The following is a 22,743-nucleotide window of genomic DNA, read 5'->3' as shown; positions in this document are numbered from 1 at the left end:
AACATTTTTTCTATGCAGTGTTTGCAGTATCACAGTATCTCTGTTCCCTATTGGAAATGTTGGTAGCATAAAAATATAAGGATTTTCATCAGGGAAGGAGATCATTCCGCCTCATCTGCCTCTGTGTCATTGTTATCTCCGAGTTTTTAAGTCGCCTTTGTATTAATTGCACTTTCCACTCTTTTCCCAAATATTGTGTTATTAATTTTACTTTTATGTTTTCAATAATTTTGTTCCACACTTCACCAATCATTTGTGCCAAAATATAATAAGAAGAATCTTATATTGGATATAGGACTTTTTATATCAGGAGGACAGCTCAAAGCACTTGAAGGCTATTGTAAAGTGTGCGTTTTGTGTGATCATTGACTGTTTTGTGGGCGAATGCTTACAAATGTATGGAACACAGATTGCTTGTTTGAAAGAAGTAGGCAATTTAGTCATACTTGAATATGAATTAGATATACATGGTCAAACAGGAAGAGAAGTGTACAAAGCATAATAAAATAAAAGTAAGGCACTCAATTTTCTATGATTTATTGTGTATGTCCGCAGTCTAGATGTCTTACGTCATGGGGGCCTTGAGCCCAGAAAGTTTAGGAACCCCTGAATTAACAGATTCTGTAAAACTCAGCATGATTCTCAAAATAATCACATTTTAATTCTGATAGTTGTATTTTTGTTAATATTGAATCCAAAAAAGGCTAAATGTTCTTGAGCAGATTTCATCCATTTTTTTCAAATCTGAATTCAGAAAAATAAAATAAACCTGAACCATTACAGAAAGAAGCCACATCTTTTCTGCTTTTTCAGTATATCAGACCACCAGTGAATTGACAGTTTGTGTGTTTTCACAGGATAGACAAACTATAATCTCCAGCAACTGTTACAAAACTCAGGATGTCTATTTGCTTGCTAAATTTGTTATCTCTCACCTTATTTTAGCATCAGCTTTATATTATCTGGAAGCCACTTTCAATTAAATCACTTTCAATTGAAACTACTTTCAAGTCTGGGTATTCACCAATCAATAGATCTGCAAGTTGAGCTGACAAGTTCCAGTTTCTTTGTCTTTCATGGATCAAGTTTGTTATCACAAGAGACTCATGACTCAACCACTGACCAGCTAAATTAAAATAGGACAACAGGGATCTATTTATGTCCCATCACATAATGGAAAGACTGTGATATAACAAACTTGTTGGAGTTGCTGCAGAAGGAAATGCAGAGCTGTGAAAGGAAATCAATTGGGTGAGATCAGCGAGAAAATTAAACCGGTTAATTTTCAATCTGGGTACTAATGTAGCAAATAGTGTTCTGTTCATTCTGTGGATTAATACTTATATAAGATATAATCTTTGCATTTGATATCTTGCCTTATTATGTGATTGCAATTTCTCAATGACATTGTGCCAGGTTAAAGTATGGATCTGGGTTTACTTTTTGAATCACACTTTACCGGATTTACTGTGTCGTGACTGTATATTTTGTAGGCGAATGCAACAGTGGATTTGCACACAGCAATTCCCCCCAAACAGCCATGGGGTGAATGACTAATTTTTTTATCTGAAAGATTGTTGGCCAGAACACCTGCAGAATCTCCCTTCCCTTTTGAAGCCATCCCAAGGGATGTTTAATGTCCACCAAAGCAGCACAGGCAGACACCTCGGTTTAATGTTTCATCCAAAGGACGGCAAGTCCAACAATTTAATGCTCCCTTGGGGCTGTGTCGAGTTCAGTCTAGACAATGAGTTCAAAATCCTGATGTGGGGCTTTGACCCCTTTTAATAATAATAATATTCCTCGCATTTGACATAGCATCATTGAGGCATGTCAAAGTGCTTTACAGGATATACTATAAAGTGGAGTGACTGCGTTTTTTTGGGGCAAAATGCGGCAGCCAGTTTCTACACAATAATGTCCCATAAACAGCCATGGAGTGAGTGACCAATTTTATTTGGGGGATTTGTTGGCTAGGACACTGGGAGAAACCCATTTAATCTCATTCTTACAAAAGCTTTCCATTATAGCATCAAGCTGTTCTCAACCACCCTTCCTGGCAACCCACTACGACTTTGGATTTCCTTCTGTCTAAAGAAATACTTCCCAGTGGCTGTTCTTAAAATGCCCTCAATTTATGAACGTATAACTTACGGCATTCCTTCCTTTGACATTTTTATTTTCCAATATTAAAAGAACATTCTTTAATGTTCCAGTGTGACGTTTTCCATCTCACACATCAGCCATCCTTGGACTAGGAATTTAATTCAAACGGCTCAAATGCATGCGGGTCGTTTAGTTAGAGTATGTTTTTCATCCCATAAGCTTCAATTCAATTCAACTTGAGGATAGAAATAAAAAACAATCTTTTATTTGCTGTGTCATCCAGTCCTCGTAAAACATTATCATGTAACAGCCTTCAGTTAGTCTTGTTTGCAATCTTTTGATGCTCTTTATGTGGAGCTTTAACCTGTCAGCAGTGGCATGCGCTTTGTGATGTCCTCCTCATGTGAAAGGTGCTGGTAATATATTTTATAGCTTGGTCAGCATTCTTCCCAGCTCAAGTCTAATGATCTATTGTTTCAGTGAGCCATTTAACTTTCCTGCATGAATACATCTGCTTTTAATGGTTTTCTGGCTGTGAAGGTTTTTATTGCAAAATACTGACAAAGCACAGACTGCCGTTAATAATAATAATAATAATAATCCTTGCATTTGATATAGCGCTTTTCACGTCTTCTAGACATCTCAAAGCGCTTCACAGAATAGACTCTAAAGTGAATTGACCGTATATTTGTGGGCGAACGCGGCAGCCAATTGCGAACAGCAGTGTCCCACAAACAGTTGTGGATTGAAATGACAAATTTATTATTGTTTTATTTTCTTGAGGGATTATTATCAGGCGTGTGGAGTAAGAAAACTTGCCCAAGTTTCACCCTGCTGGGAATCAAACCCAGGTCTCTCGCTTGCAAAGAGTTGCAAAGGTTGACAGTCTGGTGCATCCTAACAAAATATAAAAAGCGTAAAGGGAAATAGCAAAACTTCAAAGTTTATATTTTGACACCTTGAGCCCAGAAAACATAGGAGAATAAGTACCCCCACAACCAAACGTTTCAGACTGAACTCAGATCCTTCAGCTTAGTGAAAGAGATTCAGTACATGGTTGAAGTATTATGTTGCTGGATAGATCGAGGTCAAAGTCGCTGAGAGTTTTTTCTATTAAGCAATGGCGTGAAACTTGTGGTATTGTCAAATATGTCCATTAATTATTCATAGTATGATTAAGAAGAGAACATCAAGGTGACTGGCACATCACAAGCTGTTTTGTAAAGGCAGTGCTCTCAATGGCTCAGCAGTACCCCATATCCCACAGCACAGTCTGGGACCCCCAAGCCTTGGCTTTTGCCAACCTGCTCCTAATACTCTCCGGAATAAGGTAAGCAGGATAGGTCCCTCCAGGGAGAGAGTGTGCATTCCACTCTAATGAATATCTCTGGAATTTCCATGTATAGGTGGTATACTTGGACTCTGTTTGGTTGGATACTCTCAAGCATGGTGGTGGGTTTTCACATGTGCCAGGCACCCGGTTTAATTACAAAATTAAGAAATGGATTGTGTTTCAAGAATTCAACATTTGCATCCCATATTCTTTCAGAATAATCTTTGTTTAATACTTCACAAAAAAATCCAACATTTTAGAATGTATAACAGTCTTTCAGATGGAGTTATTAGATTCAGTAATGCACTTTCAAATTAATCGTTTAGATGTGTCAGAGCTTGTTTTTATGAACAATTTAACACAAGTTCATCCATGCAGAGATAGGTGTATGTTCGCAGGAACATGACTTGCATAGTGAAAACATATTGTTTCTCAGCTTACCTTGTAAGCTACCTTATTGTAGTATATCATCATTATTATTATTACTTCGCTATGTGTACAAGGACAAATCAAGCTCTATGGCAGTGGTCCACCCTTTTTCTGCTCCACATTAGAGATTCCAAGCAGTTAATGCATTGTCAAATACAGTGATGACAACACTTTGAGTTAATAAAGTGCATTTATTGAAGTTCAAGTGTGAAGTCCTGTAGTGTATTGGTTAGAGCACTCGCCTTGCAAGCGAGAGGACCTGGGTTTAATTCCTGGGCAGGGCAAAACATTAGGCAAGTTTCCTTACTTCACACACCTCTGTTTACCTTGCAGTAAATGGGAACCTGGTTGTTAGGTGATTGGTGGATTGCTTTCCAGGGATAATAATCCCTTCAACAAAAAAACGTAATAATAATTTGGTCACTCAATTCATGACTGTTAGTGGGACACTGTTGTGAACAATTGGCTGTCGCATTTCACCCACAAAATATACAGTTATTTCAATTTACAGGATATTCTGTGAAGAACTTCGAGACATCTCGAAACGTGATGAAATGCAAGTATTATTATTATTTAATCACAGAGACTTATCACGTTTCAGTTTGTAGAAATCCTTTCCCATGATGAATTTCAGTTGAGATGTAAATTACATTTATTAATAAGATTGGTCATTAACCGTACTGTATTGCAATTTCTACAGGCTGTAATGCACTGTGCGTGTGTGTGTTTGTGCATCCGCACAAAGGGAATGGGAGAGCACTTGAATGGCACCTTGGTAGCATAGGTGAAATCTTGTAAACAATTGTGATCTAAAGAAGCATTAAGCCATGATTTCACTCAAGTTTGTTTTGGGGCATATTGAAAATGCAGAACATAATAATAATAATAATAATAATCCTTGCATTTGATATAGCGCTTTTCACGTCGGGAGGACATCCCAAAGCGCTTCACAGAACACACTGTAAAGTGAATTGACTGTATATTTGTGGGCGAACGCAGTAGCCAATTGCGCACAGCAATGTCCCACAAACAGTCGTGGATTGAAAATGACCAATTTATTATTGTTTTTGGTTTGGAGGGATTATTATTAGGCGTGTGGAGTAAGAAAATTTGCCCAAGGTTTCGCCCTGCCTGGAATTGAACCCAGGTCTCTCGCTTGCAAAGCGAGTGCTCTAACAGACCAACTGGTTATTTAGCTTTAAATTCCACTAGTAGAGGAAGACTAAATATTACAGTTGTAGAATCCGGTGATAGCAGCTGGTTCTATCATGCAAGTCCACATGAAAATCAGACAGCAGACCCGTCCTCCCTCCAATACTTTAATTGTTATAATTGTCACCACCATTGCTGTAGAGACCTATGAAGTATTTCAGATGCTTGTCTGATAAATAATAATCCATACATTTGATTGATGTTGTCCTGTGAAGTCCCAAAGTGCTTCACAGGGTTTTTAATGTGTATTTTAATAATAATCCTTGCATTTGATATAGCGCCTCATCACGATTCTGGACAACGCAAAGTGCTTCACAGAATATACTGTAAAGTGAATTGACTCTGTGTATTTCGTGGACGAAACACAGCAGCCAATTGTGCACAGCAGTGTCCCACAAACAGTCGTGGATTGAGTGGACAAACTATTTTTATTTTGAAGGAATTATTGCCCCCAGAAAAGCTATCACCAATCGACTAACAGCCAGGTTCCTACTTATTGCTAGGTAAACAGAGGCGAATGTGATGACACAACAACAACAACAACAAGATTTCATTTATAGAGCGCCTTTCAAGTCAGGCGCTGGACAGTTGGGTCAGGACCCGAGCAGGGGGAAATGGTGAGGGGAGGGAAGGGAGGGAGCGAGGAGGGGGTAGAGAGTCGAGAGGAGAGCTGAAGGCACGGTCAAAGAGAAAGGTCTTGAGACCGGCCTTGAAGGAGGACACAACTGAGTTATCAACTACAGTAGTACATATTGACATTCTTCAAAGGGTGGAGCCAGAATGGGAACTTCGTAACGGCAGACTAATATAATCATGGGATTCATGAATGACCCTGATTGTGTGACAGCTTGGAGTGAATGAAACATTACAAGTCATGGATACAACCAAATTAGATTCAGTTTGGGAATTGTAAAGTTATTTTGTTGGATATCATGTCCATAAAAAGAACCTAATGATTGCCATTTCTCCTCAAATGATCTATAATACCTCCCTAACCACTAGAGTGCCCTACCTTAATCCCTCTGCCCCTCTTTCTCTTTTTTATCCTTAAATCCTATCTGAAGACCTCCTGAAGTAGGTCATCAAGCCTCTCCCTATTTAGTTTTTCAGCCCCACCACTGTACATGCACTGAAATGCTATCCTGCTTGAAGGGGGGGTTCTGTAAAGCAAGTTATTGATGATCTTTGATTTAAAGTCTCATCTGAAGGAAAGCAAAACCAACAATGCAGCATTCCTCCAATACTGCACTGAGTGGCTCAGTCGGTAGAACTTTCACCTCTAAGTCAGGTTGTGGATTCAAGCCCTATGTCACAACTTGAACTCACACAATCTAAAATGACACTCAAATCCAATGCTGAGGCTATGCTGCATTGTCAAAGGTGCCGTCCTTCACATAAGACATTAAACCAAGGTCCCTTCTGCCTCTTCAGGTGGGCATTATAGATCCCATGGCACTACTCAAATCCAAAAGGGAGTTTCTCCAGGGGTCCTGGTCGACAATCCCTCAAATAAAATTGGTGATTAGTTTCATGGTTGTTTGTGGGACATTAATGTGCGTATTTGGGCTGGTGCATTCATCTACAAATGCCCAGCAATTGCACTTTATAGTATATTCTGTGAAGCACTTTGGGATGTTCTCCCAATGTAAAAGGCACCATACCAAATGCAATCATTATTATTATTGGTAGTAGTACTATTGACCTCTCTTCTGTCATGGTATTTCAGTAACTGTGGTCAGCTTATGGTCTAGAGCTGTTTACATTATATTAGCAGTGTCAATCTGGTTCAATGGGTCAAACTCTCACCTGTGGATCAGAAGGTTAAGGGTTCAAGCCCCACATTGGCACTTTAAGCTCAAAGCTCTCAGTACAGTTTTGGAAGAACAGTACATGATTGGAATGCTTTTCTTCTTTTGAAACTGTAAGCCAAAGTTACATCTGCCAGTTCAGGTAGACATTTAAAGATCTTATGGTATTATTCAAAAAGAGAAAGGAGCTTCGCCAGACCAGATAAAATTAGTCATTCACTTCATGGTTGTTTGTGGGAATTGCTATGCATAAATTGGCCGCTACATTTATCTGCAGATACAGCACTTTAACAACAATAGCAATGCTATATTTGTTTCTGACCAAATACAGTATCTATGTATTAGACATGGATAAGGGTACATAGAGATACATAGAGTGGTATGGCACAGTAATAGGCCATTCAGTCTATCTAGTCCTCGCCAGCGTTTATACTCCCCACTATTCCTTTTCTATACCCCTCTATTCCCATCTCCCTCATGTACCACATTGTAATCTAAGATTATTATTATGACTACACTTTATTATTGTAATTTATACAAGAAAGATGGGTCAGTTACTACTTTCTAATGGCTAACGATGGATCTGAGATTGATTGCAGTATGAAAGTAAGAAGCTGTGACTTCTGTAACATGCGGATGGTTAATGAAAATCTTTTCTCTTTCAGTGACCAGGAACCACCCTATACAATGATGGTACTACATGAACTGGCAGAAAAAGGTTAGTTTTTCTCTTACAAATATTAAACTAAAAAATCTTTAAAAATACATTTCTTCCTTCTTCAGAAATGTCTTTGCTGGCGAGCGGAGTCATGCTTCTGCTAGTGTGGTGCAGAGTTGTGTCCCTGCGCACAATGTGATGTGCTCTGGAGTATTCCTTCCCTCCAAACGTGGAAGTATCTGGTCTTTCCTCCCTGCATCTCTCTGGTAACGTGGACAAGATTGAGAATTTGACCTATTGAGAATTGTATCTGCAGACATGCACCTCTCCATCATGTGGCACAGCACAAGTATGTTAGTCGCTTAAAATTTAAATGTGAAGATCAATGAGTGCTTTTTGCATTGTATCTCACCCTTTGAGACAGGTGGCAGATCTTTGCTCTTTATCTCACTTTGATCATATGCCTGAGAACTTAGTGTGCGTATTTGGTTCAAACTTATACTTAATAACAAATGTTTAAAGTACCATTGCTCTGTACCACTACAAAACTAAAATAGCAAACTATACATTATAACGCTTAATTTTACAGGAATGCAGCTTTGTCTTATGGCAATTTATTTTAAAATTATCAGATGTTTATAACTCTATATAACTCTATATAAATATGTTGAAATTAAGAGAAATAAACATGAGGGAAAAGGGAATAGAAGGCTCATGAGAGGGAGTAAGGAGTGGGTGGAGACATGTGGAGAATAAACACTGGCGCAGACTGGTTAGGCCAAATGGTGTGATGTTAGAAATATTGCAAATTAGGAGTAACAATGTGTTCTGATAATCCAGGGAATTGAGTAAAGGTTTACTAAATTTGTGTATGTAACCAACCCCCGGGAGGTTGTAACTAACCACTGGGAAGGGGGATGGGGTGGGGGGTGGGGGGTGGTCGTAACTAACTAATTACACAAAGGTTAGTGCAGTTAGCCTCTCAGACAGGTCAGCAGAACAGTAACAACAACAACAACAAAATTACATTTATAGAGCGCCTTTCACGTCGGGAGGACGTCCCCAGGTGCTGGGAACAGGAGGTAACTATCAGAATTACTATCCTGCTACCTATTCCCAGGTAACAGGAATATTCTGGAGCGTCTGAGGCTGAAATCACCATGAATTGAAATAGAAATTGCATAAAAGACTCTGCAGTGCCCACCTGCTTGTTTAATAATCCCCATTGAAATACGCCCTCCGCCACAATGCGATTCCCAATGGGAATCCTTAATAATGGTTCTGAGTTGTTATTAACTGGAAGAGTGTCACACGGATCTCTATTTAGTCATAATCCAGTGATTTCCCACATGGCTGGGTGGTGTACCACCAGTTACCTGGAAGATTCTCTATTACAACTCAGAGTTGTTATTAAAGGGCCTGAAAGTCCAGGAACCGAGCACTGAAAGAGTTAATGTCAGTTTATAATTTTTATCTGTGCTGGTTCAGTGATACGCAAATATTTCGGAAGAGGAATACATCTTCTCTAATAGCCACTTGGCCAATCTCAGCCAATGTGAGGACTGTCTATTTAGTGAGATTAACAAGCTCCTGACACCTGGCAATGGCAAAAGTGGGAAGAATGTTGGAGCAGAGTCAACCTGACCAGTAACTAGTAAATTGTGGATTCTGTTGTATTCATAACAGAATCCACAATTTACTAGTTACTTTATTTTGCTGGTTCCCAGTCTCTCTCCATTAAAATTGTAATCTTGGACACCTTGTCCAGCTTTATACAAGTTCCCATTATTAGAGCTCAGTGTGGATAATCAGTGTGCAAATGCACGGCATTTCATTCTCATAAAATAGGACAGCAGGCCCGGAGGAATGAATGATTCCTCTTCCTATCTCCTTAACTTAGCTCTTGTCAAGGATGGAAGAAAAGGAGAAGAAATTAGCATCAATGTAATGAGGCATTTATTGGATATAAATCATTTCTGACACTTAGCAGTACCGTCCATTGCCATCGCTGCACTCGACCAAGGACATGGGCTTTATTCTTTTATTTATTTCTTTATTGATACTTATTGAAGTACAATAAATAGTCTACTTTATTGTAAATGGTATTGGTGGCTTGGATCTGAGACACTGCTTTTGCTTTTTCAGGCTGTGGTATCTCTGAGTGAATGCCTGATTGCACTAGTGACTGAACCCACTCATTGCCTGTTATTAGGAGATAAAGCTGTTTGAGAAAACAATGCTTCAAGTGTAATTAATCTAGATATGGAAAAGGATCTAATTTATTAATGAGAACAAAGGGAGTGAAGGAGCTTATTCTCATCTATAATGGGAAAGCACTATTTCTGGAAGCAAAGGACATGAATAGCATTACAAGGACAGGGTGACCAGAAAAGAATTTAGACTTAAGCAGCATTCAGTTTTTGTTCAGCACATGTAGATGAAAAGTATCATTTGCCAAATAGTGCAATGGGCATCTTTGGGGAATCCACAGAACTCGCTGAAACGTGCTTCAAAATGCAATTGTGGCAGTAAATCAAAACAGTTTTATTCTCCTAAGTATTGCTGCCCATTGTTTGCGATCTGCTTTCAGGTATCTGTTTGTCAATCAGTTAATGGTTGGCATTTTGTACACAATGAAATATAAAATAATGCTATTTATTTAATATTTATGCCATGTTATTTCTTGCTACGTTTTATTTCAATGATTTTCTGAAATGCGAACTGCTTCATTCTGGGGGATATTTGCAGTATGTGATGTGATAATTATCACATAGAAAAAGGAGGCGATGTTAATGCACCAGTGCCATTTTATTATGTGGTAGATTCTTTAACCCTTTTTCTCTACTCTTTGCCCAATGCCTCTCAATACCCTTACTTCACAAATACCTACCTAACTCATTTATGAAAAATCAACTTACTGTTATGTAAAAGATCATGCTTTAAAAACGTTTTTAAAATATCAATCCAGTGGAGATTCATGGGCCGTCCTTTGCACTGCCCAAGATTTTTTAAAATGCCAATAGATGAGTAAGACCAGTGTGAGTTGCACCCTGCTTGTCTGTTACTGTAACAAATGTGATTGCACTGTTTCAGAAACCATCATCTCCAGTTGACACTGCGTGTTTGACACTGGTTTGCTACCAAATGTGTAGTATAAATCCAGCTGCTTTATAGCTTTGGGCTGCTTTATAGCTTTCTTGTTTCCATGCAGATTAAGTGCCATAATGCAACCTGAAGTCTTTTCAACTTACTAAATGCTCAGCATTTTTCAACATCCGTTTGCTGCAACAAAGTTTCTGCACTTTATTTAAAAACTGCTTCAGGGCAAAACATTGTTTTTAGTAAATTATTTGATCTGTATCTCAGTTTAAAAAACTGACATTTTAATGATGATCTTTATCTGATCTGATTAGGCTCAGATTAGAGTTTAGCATTAGAAAATTATTGAATCAAATGGTAACAATGCAGAATTCTAATAAGAGAAAGTTTCAGAGTTATACAATGTCTGGATGGCTGCATTAAACCTAATGAAGAAACGTGCAGCAAAAAGAGCAAAAAGAATGTAAGGTAATTATTATTGCTGTATTTGATATAATTCTTTATCATGGCATCGAGACATCTCAAAGCGCTTCATGGCATTTACTGTAAAGTCTTGTGTATTTTCTAGGTGAATGTGGCAGAAAATTGGTGCACAGCAATATCTCACAATCAACCATAAAGTGAATGACCAAGTTTAATTAAGAATAATTCACAGTATCATTTATGTGCAATGTTATTATCGGGTCAAAACTAGCATTCCCAAATACATTCTGTTCTTTAATTACATAGAATGGTGCAGTATCAGAGCATTAGAGCATTGAAACAGATTCAATCAGTCTATGCTGGTGTTTACACTTCACATAAAACTCCATCCTCCCTAATTCCATCTCCCGTATCCTCTATTCCTTTCTCCCTCATTCAAATGCGTTTTGAAATCTGAATAATGGTAACAACACCATCTTTCTGCTTAAAAATAGCCTCTCCAAATTGATTCAATGGATAACTCGCTTTGGGTTTGGCCAGTGTTTGTGGATAAACTCTTTCCGTACTCGCAAACGGCAACTAAAGCCTCACCAAAATCTGTATAGCTTGTTTGGTTATCAAGGGGTGGAATGTGTTTGGGAATGCTGACTAAACATTATGTTGTATATCAGGTGGAAATTGAATGCACAAATGTTATTATTTTGACCGTTAGCTATACATATATGACCCATATCAGTAGCCGTGGTAACAGCAGCTCCAGGCTGAGCCAGATTCCTCAGTAAACATAACAGTAAAATGTATTTTTTTATTCCAGATAGCGGCTGGCTGGAAGTGGTCCTTTCATTGATTAACGTCATCCCTTTGGAAGACCCCCTGGGCCCTGCCGTAATCACCTTATTACTGGATGAATGCCCACTACCTACCAAAGTGAGTGATAGATTTAACTTCTGTGTTATATTTCCATGACTTCATTAACTTATAAAGTAGAAATCCAGCAGGCACTTTTTGTCTGTCTGGCTGTTACTCAGCACACCACCTGTGGCTCAGCATTGATTTGTAAGCTTATGGTTACGCAAATAATTACAGTTTCTTGGAAAAGACTCAATGAGAACACTTTGCTCTGGCGTAGGAAGCAAGCTGTACATCCGGAATGTAGACTGAAGGCTTTGTATAAAATTGGCAACGGCATTGTGTGTAATTTGACAAGACGTGGATCACCTTATTTATGTTATTCCTCTCAGGACCAATAGTGACATTTACTCTTAGAGAACAAAATCAGCCTGGTGATCAGTTTAAATGTTAAGTTATGGAGTTGAGGTAAGTTTATTTCCCTGCCTGGGAATTAAACTCAGGTCCTCTCTCTTGCGATGTGAACGTTCTAACCACGATGCTACGGGACTTCTATTATAGAAAGGGCATCATAGCCGTGGAGAGGGTGCAGTAGTGATTCACTCAGATGATACCAGGGATGAGAGGTTATAGTCATGTGGAATGATTTGAAAAGATTGTTTTTACAGGAGCAGAGAAGTATAAAGGAGGTTTTCAGAATTCTGAATGGTTTTGATTAGGTAATCTTTTACACTGATTGGTGATCTTCTACGCTCTGAGGCACTATCGATTCGCCCACAAAATACATTCTATTTTATAGTATATCCTGTGAAGTGCCTTTTTTGACATCCTGATGATGTGGTAAGGTGCTGTATCAAATGCAAACATTGTGGTTATTATTATCATCCTGCATGAAGGGTTCTATATAAATGCAAGTTATTGTTGTTGCCACCTGGATGAGGCAATTTCAGAATCACCATGATTCACACCCACACAGTATTAACACAGCAGGTCACACCTCACTAGATTCATTCATCATCTTTAAGATGAATCAAGGACTTTTTGGGGGCATTTTTAATGCAATTAAATAGCTAGTTATGTGATTGGCTCTAATTACCACCAAGACCGACACGTGCGATACAGCAAAATCAACTAAACACTGTGTGAATGAGAAAGGATAAATCTAGCTTCACAATCCACGTCATTACACCTCGGGCAATGCAGTGGCTTCATTCCGAGTGGTGTAAACACAGCATTACATACAGGCACATGAACATATGGTTCTTACATGTTAGTTCAGAATGTATTCAAATAATCTAACATAAGTGATCAGTTACCATCTTAATTCTGTGGATATCAGGTCCTTCACATCTGTTGTTAACAGAAACAATGATTATTTCACCAGCCTGGCCTTGATCACTGACAGAGGGGATGGTTGTGAAACGGATGTGAGAGGAGCTTGACACTAATCAAATTCACAGGAGTAGAAAACAACCAGCAGTGCTGTACAACAATGGTTATCTGCACCAAATTATCTAAATGCCAATTTTCCGCCCATCTGTTTATCAGCGTCGAGCCAGGATGTGGAAGTAACTGTGGAAGTTTGTGATACAATAGGAAGAAGTTGAATTTATATAGCAGGAGCACTGCACAGTGGTGAGATTGGACACAGAGGAAAAGAGATGGGGGAGATGACCATAGGCACAGTTGAAGAGAGATTTAAAGATAGGAGCGTCGTGAAGGTGAGGCAGTAAGTTCCAGAGGTTAGTGGTGTAGTGGCTGAAGGTAGGTGGTGGGGGGTTGGGGAGAGGGGAACTCTAACATGCAGAAGGTCTGTGCCAGTTGAGCGAAAGGGCCAGGGGCAGAGGAGTAGGGTCTAGCAGGTCAGGGAGGTAGGGAGGTGCGAGGATGACATGAATGGATTTATAAGTGAGGGAGAAGATGTTGAAATTGATCCTTTTGGAGATAGGGAGCCAGTGGAGTCTGATGAGGCTTGGGGTGGAGTTTGGTACGGGCAAGGAACAGAAAAGACCAGAAACAAATCTGGTTTTGTGAATGTGCAAAGTTGAGCGAATTGCATTCTTAAATCCTAAGTAATCTTGCATATTTCACAGAATTTGATTTTATTTTTTATGCGCAAAGATTACTAGAATTATATAGACTGTTATGTTTTTATTCCATATGAATTTCCACCCTTCCTAATCCCTTCTCTTTATACCCCTCTGTTTCCTTCTCAGGAATAATCTGAGAGCATTCGATTATATTTTAGCCCTATTTTTACAATTTCATTTGTCAATAGTGTGATACCACATTACAGCATACATAGATTAGTCTTCATATTTACAGTACTCTCATACAGTATAGAGAAAGGGACAGGCGTCGAGAGAAAGTTAGAGAGATTTGGAAAAGCAGAGAGGAAAAAAGGCAGAAAGGTAAAGTGAGAGAGAAAGGCAACGATTGAGAGAAGGTCTAGCACAGTCTGATATTACAGCAATCACATAACTTAGGATGAAACAATGTTTTAATTAGTGTTGATTTGTGTTTTGGTCCAATTATCTGCTCTATTTGCTTATTCACAACAGGAACGTCCCAATTAGTGTGGATAATAATTGATTATACACTATTTTGATAAATGAGATTGTAAAAATAGGCCTAAAATATAGATAAAATGCTGTCAGATTATTCGTGAGCCATAAATTGTACTCCGAAAGGAGCTCCAAGCTTACAAAATGTTTCTGGTCTCATTCTTCAGTTACGCATAAACCTGTCAAATAACATGCAGTCTAGGAGGACTGAACTGCATCTTCCACAGGCACGCACCAAATGTCATAGTCTGTGGGAGGATTTTCCAGTAAACGCTGACTTTCGTAGCCCACAGACCAGAGATAGCTAATGTGGCTTCTGATTTCGTTTGGGTCCATGTATGGAGTCCTGTAGTGTATTGGTTAGAGTACTCGCCTCCCGAGCAAAAGGACCAGGTTCGATTCCCGGTCAGGGTGAAACCTTAGGCAAGTTTCCTTACTCCACACGCTTCTGTTTACCTAGCAGTAAATAGGAACGCGGTTGTTAGTCAATTGGCGGATCACTTTCCAGGTTAAAAATCCCTTCTAAATATATGTATATATTTGGTCACTCAATTCACTGTTTGTAGAACACTGCTGCGCACAATTGGCTGCTGCTTTTCGCCCACAAAATACACAGTCAATTCACTTTACAGTACATTATGTGAAGTGCTTTGAAATGTCACAATGATGTGATAAGGCACAATATCAAATGCAAGGATTATTATTAGTAGTAGTATATAATTCTCTCATCTAGGTTTATTGCTGAAGCCTTCAGCTGAGCCTTGCTGTGTTAAATCTATAAAGCTACCACAAAAATTGTCTCTGTTGTGTGCTCTATTGCTCATAAATGCCATTGCAAAAGATGTTTTCAGTTTCTTAATGTACACTTCATGCAGAACAATATTAAGAAATAGATGTTCTCTTTGCTTCCCCCGGATTTTGGCTCTATGACCTATAAAGGTTCCAGAACAATAAACGCTTTGTAATTACAAAACTTAGCAGAGCCAAACTTTCATAAACTCCACAATGAAAACATGAATATCTTCCAAGAAATAGTTCTTGAAGTCAGATTGGATAATACATGTTTCTTGTTCTTTGTTTGCCTGCCTCCGTCTGTACCTTACAACAAAAGTAGTCGGAAACCCTTGTCCATGCCTTCGTCACTTCCTGGCTGGACTATTCCAATACCCTCCTGCCTCACTGGTCTCCCCAGCGCCAGAATGCACAAAATACAACTAATTTAGAACTCCACCACCCAGATTCTCACCTGCGCAAAACTCTGTATCACCATCAAAACAATCCTTGCCAAGCTCCACTGGCACCCAGTTACTGAATGGATCGATTTCAAGATCCTCTCACTCGTTTTCACATCCCTTCATTCCCTCGCGCCTCCCTACCTATCGGATTTGCATATCCCCCACTCCACCCACTGACTCCGCTTGGCTGGCTCCGGCCTCCTGTTTGTCCCTCGTCCCCTCCACTCCACTATCAGTGGCCGTGTCTTCAGTCACTGCGCCCCGAAACTCGGGAACTCTCTCCCTCATTCCCTCTACCTTGTCCCCTCCTTCCCCACTTTCAAATCCACCTGAAGATCTTCCTTTTAGATCACGTTTATGGTCACCTCCCCACTCCCTCTCCACCTGGCTCGGGGTCAGACTCCACCAATGTTAAGTGCTCCGGGGTGCTATATAAATGCAAGTTGTTGTTGTTGTGGCTTTCATATGTTCTTATCCTGGAAAATGATCATTTAGTTTTAATGTTTGCTTTGGTTTTACATTATAAATCTGAGATAGGAGATTGTGGGGACAGACTCTTGTCCAAGATGAACACCTACCTCTCTATCCTGACCCATTGTATGGTAGTTTGCAGCAAATGCCGAGGTTAAGAGATCTCTCATAGAGAGCCAATTATCCCCACTTAACTCCATTTGGATAAACAAGCAATGTGGATAATTGGACGTCGTGCAAAATAAAAACTGGCTGCAATGCTAATTCGCTTTCTTTGACTCTAAACCAACCAATATCCTTCTATATAAACATGCTACCAGCAAAAATAATCCAGTTGTGTACATGCATTCTCCTTCCTGACTCCCCAGTGTTCACTCATAATTCAGCATAAAATTCCTTAACCTCTTGTCAATGACCAAAACGTAAATGGTCTTCAGTAACAACAACAGCAACCTGCATTTATATAGTGCCCTTCAGGTAAGATTACGTTCTCGGAGCCCTTCACAAAGAATGAATTGGGCACCGAGCAAGGGAGGCGGGAGAGGTGGAGGGGGAGCCAAATATCGATGCAGTCAAAGAGGTAGGTTTCTAGGCAGAATGTAAAAGCAGATAGAGAGGGTGAGGTGAAAGGTTGAGGGAGTTCCAAAGGTTATTGTATAGTGGCTCAGTGTGGAAGGGACACGCAGCCGGCCCAGGTCAGCCAAGTGGAGAGGATGAGCAGAGATGTGGGGTAGGAGAACTCACAGAGATAGGGAAGTGCTCGGGATTTACAGGTGAGGGTGAGGACCTTTCATCCATAGGGTGAGAGGGAGCCAGTGGAGCTTGGCAAGGACTGGGGTGCTGCAGAGTTTAGTGTGGTTGAGGCTGCCGGCGGCGGACATTCGGATTAGCTGAAATTTATGGATGATGGAACTAGGGAGGCCGGCGAGGAGTGTGTTTGACACACTGTAGAGCTGATCCTGAAGGCACTGTTTCTGTCACTTTGCATTGCAGTCCGCTCTACAGAAGTTGATGAATACTCTGGGCCTGAATGGTTTAGTAGCCAGGGAGGATCCAGCCAATCCAGCACGCCATCGGAACACCGTCGCTGTACTGGGCTGCCTTGCTGAGAAGCTGTCAGGTAAAGCAAACCGTTATTATTTGGATAGCAGCCACATATTGCTCCATCATTTCTCAAAAGCATCTTCAGTCACACTGGTAATCTATTTATCCTGAGACCACCTCTTAACTCAGCTGTTGATCTTCAGACCCAAAATAAACCAAGATATCCTAGATAATTGTACATTTCAAACTATAATTTGTAGGCGAAAAGTGTAACATATATGGGATCATGTTTCAGTGAACAAAAAAAATAAATGTCCAATCTTGTACTTCTCAAACTATATCATTGGGAAAAGTCAGGGCAACACATTCATCGGGGTCAATATCAAATAGGCTGGAAAACTCACCCTAAAACTAGCAAGAATTAAACCAGTCATTTATCACCTAGTACCATAGAATCTTCTTTTTTTTTAAAAAATATAAACAAGTTATAAAATTTTAGAGAGACGGCCTTTTCACAAAATGTGCATTATTCACTCTTGTGACTGATGTGCTGAAATTATTGACACCTTTCCTCTTTCATTATTCCCATTAATTCCAGCACTGAAACTAGGGTTACATTCTCACTTTTACACCTGCCTTCCTATCTGCAGGAATTCGTATGATGACCTTTTTAATGACTTTGTATCTCTAGTGGTTTGACATTGTGAGACATAACCCTGGGAATTTCCTAGTCCTTGGGAAACATTTGATGGACGATGAGCATTTTATCTTCTGCGTATGGTGACAGGAATGTGGTTGGATTTGTTTTGCAGAGTTTTTGAAATGAACAACAGACCCACAGACATCTGCAAACAGCAAACCAGCCTAAGGTTACTGTAAAAATTCATGAATCTTTCATGTGTTTTGCTTGCTCCAGGTCCCCCGAGTGTAAGTTTGTTGACACCAGAGACCCTGGACTATCTGCTGGAGAACCTGGTCAGTATTAAGTGTACAGTGTGGCGACACCCATACTGAGTTCATCAGTCCATACAGATTAATATTACTACAACAACTTGCCTTTATATATAGCGTCTTTCTTGTTGGGTAGCATCTCGGAGCACTTAAATATAGCGGAGCTTGACACCGAGCCAGGGAGAGAGGAGAGGTGACCATAGGCACAGTCAAAGAGGACGGTCTTCAGGTGTGATCTGAGTTATTAATAAATGAATACATACGATTGGGCATGTGAGCTATAAGAAGAAACTGGAGAAGCTAGGAATTGTGTGCATTGCAAAAAAGATGACTGAGAGATTATCTTTTTGAAGTTCTCCAATCCTAAAAGTATAGGCAAGCTCGACTCCATTAATTCATTCAGTATAGCGTAGAGCTCCACAACAACGGCTTATTGACTTGGACTCAGATGGGGAAAAGGAACGAGAGATAAAAGTCGACCATTTTAGTGCGAAGAGCTGGCTAGCACGCAGGAGGAAAATATGCTGGTAGAACGCATGTGTAGTGAATGGGGTTCATGCTATTGTGAAGCACATTATACAAGGGCTGCATAAGTGCATTGTGCAGAACTCGAGTTTGGTGAGTTTCCGGTCCCAGCTATGTCAGTGTCAAGTGGGAGCCATTCACCTGCTCACAGGAAGGATGGGAAGAGTGAGTTAGTTTCTTTGATATGGTGTGTCAACCTGGCTCAGTTGATAGCACTCTCACCTCTGAGTCAAACAGTTGAGGGTTCAAGCCCACGTCGAGACTTGTAACTCATATTGTCTAAGCTGACACTCCAATACACTGCTTGGAGTATACAGAATTATTGGAGGTGCGATCCTTCAGATGAGATGTCAAACTGATGCCCTGTTTACCTATTCAGGTGGACATTAAAAATCCCATGGCACTATTCAAAAAGAGAAGGGAGTTTAGCCCAGTGTCCGAGCCTACAATCCCACCAAATAAGACAAATTGGTCATTCGCTCCATAGCTGTTGTGGGACATTGCTGTGTGTAAAGTTGGCTGCTGCATTTGCTCACAAAAACACACAGTCACTGCACTTTACACGGTATTCTGTGAGACACTTTGGAATATTCTCCTGGTGTGAAAGGCGCTATATCAAATGTAACCATTTTTATTATTAGAGAACATGTCACAACCACGCTACAGTGGTCCAAATGCAAATTCATCTGCATTTAAATATGTTTGAGCCAAAAGTTACCACATTTGCATTTATATCTAAATGTCTTCATGAAACATTTGAAGTTGACCAAATGTATTTATAATATTTTCAAATGCTTCAGTACTGAAGCAATCAATACCTGTTCCCTTGGGTGACATATGGCATTTCATCACAACACAGACACACTCATAAATACATCACAATGCTTTGGTAATGAAGGCGTTGTGATCACAAGCATGATGCTTCCATGCATAACTGGGCTGCGGAAATCATTAAACTGGCATTCTACATACATTTGTAAATACATTGGCATTTGGAGGCAACACATTTGAATTTGTATTTAAATGCAGTTAAAGGGTGAAACATTTGTTTTTTTTTCATTTTTAAGAATACAGAACCTTTGCATTTGCATTCAAATGTGCTCGTCCACATGTGAACCCAAGTTTGGGCCAAAGCCTTTGATATAACATGCCACAAACTTTGATTTAAAACGCTGCAACCTTTGATATAACATGTTCTATTATGGCTTCCTTGACAAATGCAAAACCCACAGAAAGCACCAGTTTATAATGAATGTTTATGGTCTGTTTTTGAAAAGAAAGAATTCTCTTTCAAATAATCTTCTACCAATTGAAAATCTTAAGACAGAAGGTCAAGATTGCATATTGTTGTGCCTCAAATCAATACTGTCAAGATTTGTTGCACATTCCGGCTTGTACTTGCACATATGGGTGTCTGTTTGTACCTATATATGATTGCAATTGACTCTGTGTCTGTGTCTCTCTCACACTATCCCTGCATGTGATTGTATTTGATGTGGTTGTGTGTTCCCTATTAACCTCTGTTTAATATGGGAACCAGCAGGGAGCGAGTTGGCTGGCTACATCCATGTGCAGTCAAATTTGCAATAGCACAAGCTGGAATTTAATTGATAAGTATAACAAGCTCCACTGTACTTTGTTGTGCTTTGATCTTTCCAACTCTGGTATGGTAAATGAGTTACAATTATAATAATACTCCTTGCATTTAATGTAGTGCCTTATGTCAGGAGAAATGTCAATACAGTTTACGTAAGTCTCAAAACGCTTCACAGGATTTACTGCAAAGTGTCACGACTTGTATTTGTAGACAGCCAATTTGCGCACAGCAATGTCGCAAGCCAACCATGAAGTGAGTGACCAATATTAGTTGGGGGATTTTTGGCCTGGATACTGAGAGAAACTCCCTTGTCTTTTGGAATAGTAAATGGCTTCTTTAACATCCACTTGAACAAGCCTTGGTTTAACATCTTATCCAAAGGTTGTTATATAGTGTGATAGTTATCGCACAGTGGTGCATTCCAATCATGGCAATGTATCAAATAATGATGGCTGTGATTTGGTTGTGCTCAAAGCCAATAACTCAGCAAATACTGAAATGCTGAGTTTCTTGCGACACCGGGATCAATGTTATCAGCTCAACAATTGCTGTAAATGGCTTTGGGTGCAACTACTTCCACCAAGTGCCCTGATAGTGGTCATTGAATTGGACAGCTCTCAGTTTAATACTTATCACACAACATCCTGTATTCTTCTATTCCTGCATGCTTGTGCGTGTTTGCATTTGATGGTGTTTTCGCTTTCTGATAATACATGTGTCAATATAGATTTCTGTTTGGGTACCTTTGATTTGGTTGTAAAGTGTGTGTGTCTGTGTGTGTGTGTATAATCCAAACTCTGAGTGAGCTTTCTGTGTTTTCAAATACACATTTGGTAAATTGGAGAAAACCTAAATGTTCTAATTTCAAACAACCTTTCAAACTTATCCATAATTATAACTGGGATGCCCTTTAAAAGGAATCAGTCAGTGCAATTCAAAAGAGAACAACATATTTGTGGTTTGAATCATATGATAGTCTTCTGAATGATATTCTGTTCCTGCCTTTTGCCCTAGATTTACTCATTTGTTGTGGCTTGCTTTTTCAGAGTCTCCAGTCACATCCAGCCACCATGCTGTTTTCACTTATTGCACTGGAAAAGTTTGGCCAAACAAGTAAGTCAAAGGATTTAAAAAAAACGCAAAGTACTGCAGATACTGGAAATCTAGTATAAACACAGAAGTTGCTGGGAACTTCTGGCAGCAGGACAGGCAGCATCCATGGAGAGAGGAAAATGAGTTAACGTTTCAGATCAATGACCCTTTGTCAATTCTGATGAAAGATCATTGACCTGAAATGTTAACCTATTTTCCTCTCTCCATGGATGCTGCCTGACCTGCTGCGTGTTTGTCAAAGGAATATGTCTGTTTGTCAAAACTGACAGGATTACCACAACTTTGTAATTCCTTTTTTGAAAAAATACAGGATCTTTGAATAGATCATCTCCTGACATGAAAGGCGCTTTACAAATGTAATTTTGTTGTTTTTCACACAAAGGATAGTGGAAATCTGGAAATCAGGAAATCTGGAAATCAGGAGTCCTGTAGCTCAGTGGTTAGAGCACTCGCTTTGCAAGTGAGAGACCTGGGTTCAATTCCAGGCAGGGCGAAACCTTGGGCAAGTTTCCTTACTCCACATGCCTAATAATAATCCCTCCAAAAACCAAAAACAATAATAAATTGGTCATTTTCAGTCTACGACTGTTTGTGGGACATTGCTGTGCGCAATTGGCTGCCGCGTTCGCCCACAAATATACAGTCAATTCATTTTACAGTGTGTCCTGTGAAGCGCTTTGGGACGTCCTCCCAACATGAAAAGCGCTATATCAAATGCAAGGATTATTATTATTATTCTTATAAATCTGGAACTCTCTCTCCCAAAAGGCTGTGGATGTTGGATCCATTCAAATTTTCAAGACTGAGGTGGATAGGTATTTGTTAGGTCAGGGTATCAAGGGATATGGGGCAAGGGTGGGTAATTGGAGTTGAGGTACAGATCAGCCATGAATTTATAGAATGGTGGAACAGGCTCGTAGAGCTGAATAGCCTACTCCTGTTTTTATGTTATAGCGATCCATTTGTTTTTTAATCTTTAATGATATGAGGGACTTCAGACCAGATCCTAAAAGAGATATGGGAACCTAAAGACTAACTGCTTCACTTTGGAGGCAAAGTGAATTCTCATCTAGCAGTAGAGCACAGAAGCCTGATTTATACTTCCTATTCCACACTATATTGAAGCCATTAAAAAAGCAACACCTGATTTCAGAGTCCTAACCAGTGGAAAGTTATCAAACTCACAAATTAGTTGTCCCATTTGTCTACAAAATACACAGTTGCTATCCTTTACAGGAAATCATGTGAAGCGCTTCAGACCTCCTCTCAATATAAAAGGTGCCAAATGCAAGGATTATTATTCTTTAGAAGCATCTTAATCCTGTT

At 39.6% G+C, this 22,743-nt stretch overlaps 1 protein-coding gene across 2 annotated transcripts in view; it reads left to right on the top strand.

Annotated features, from left to right (window-relative positions):
• The window catches only part of LOC103183189 (RING finger and SPRY domain-containing protein 1), a 46,724-nt gene that overhangs the window by 7,274 nt on the left and 16,707 nt on the right, over positions 1-22,743 (top strand). For both annotated transcript variants that reach the window (XM_007900526.2, XM_007900527.2), the window contains exons 2-6: positions 7,554-7,606; positions 11,883-11,995; positions 17,181-17,307; positions 18,148-18,206; positions 21,351-21,417. In XM_007900526.2, the coding sequence (XP_007898717.1) occupies positions 7,554-7,606; positions 11,883-11,995; positions 17,181-17,307; positions 18,148-18,206; positions 21,351-21,417 (419 nt within the window). The remainder of the gene's footprint in view (positions 1-7,553; positions 7,607-11,882; positions 11,996-17,180; positions 17,308-18,147; positions 18,207-21,350; positions 21,418-22,743) is intronic.

Source organism: Callorhinchus milii, unplaced genomic scaffold (genome assembly GCF_018977255.1).
Source record: "Callorhinchus milii isolate IMCB2004 unplaced genomic scaffold, IMCB_Cmil_1.0 Scaffold2, whole genome shotgun sequence".
In the NCBI taxonomy this organism is placed as follows: Eukaryota; Metazoa; Chordata; class Chondrichthyes; order Chimaeriformes; family Callorhinchidae; genus Callorhinchus; species Callorhinchus milii.
The sequence above is the reverse complement of the archived record's forward strand: the minus strand, read 5'-3'. Positions and strand labels throughout refer to the sequence as shown.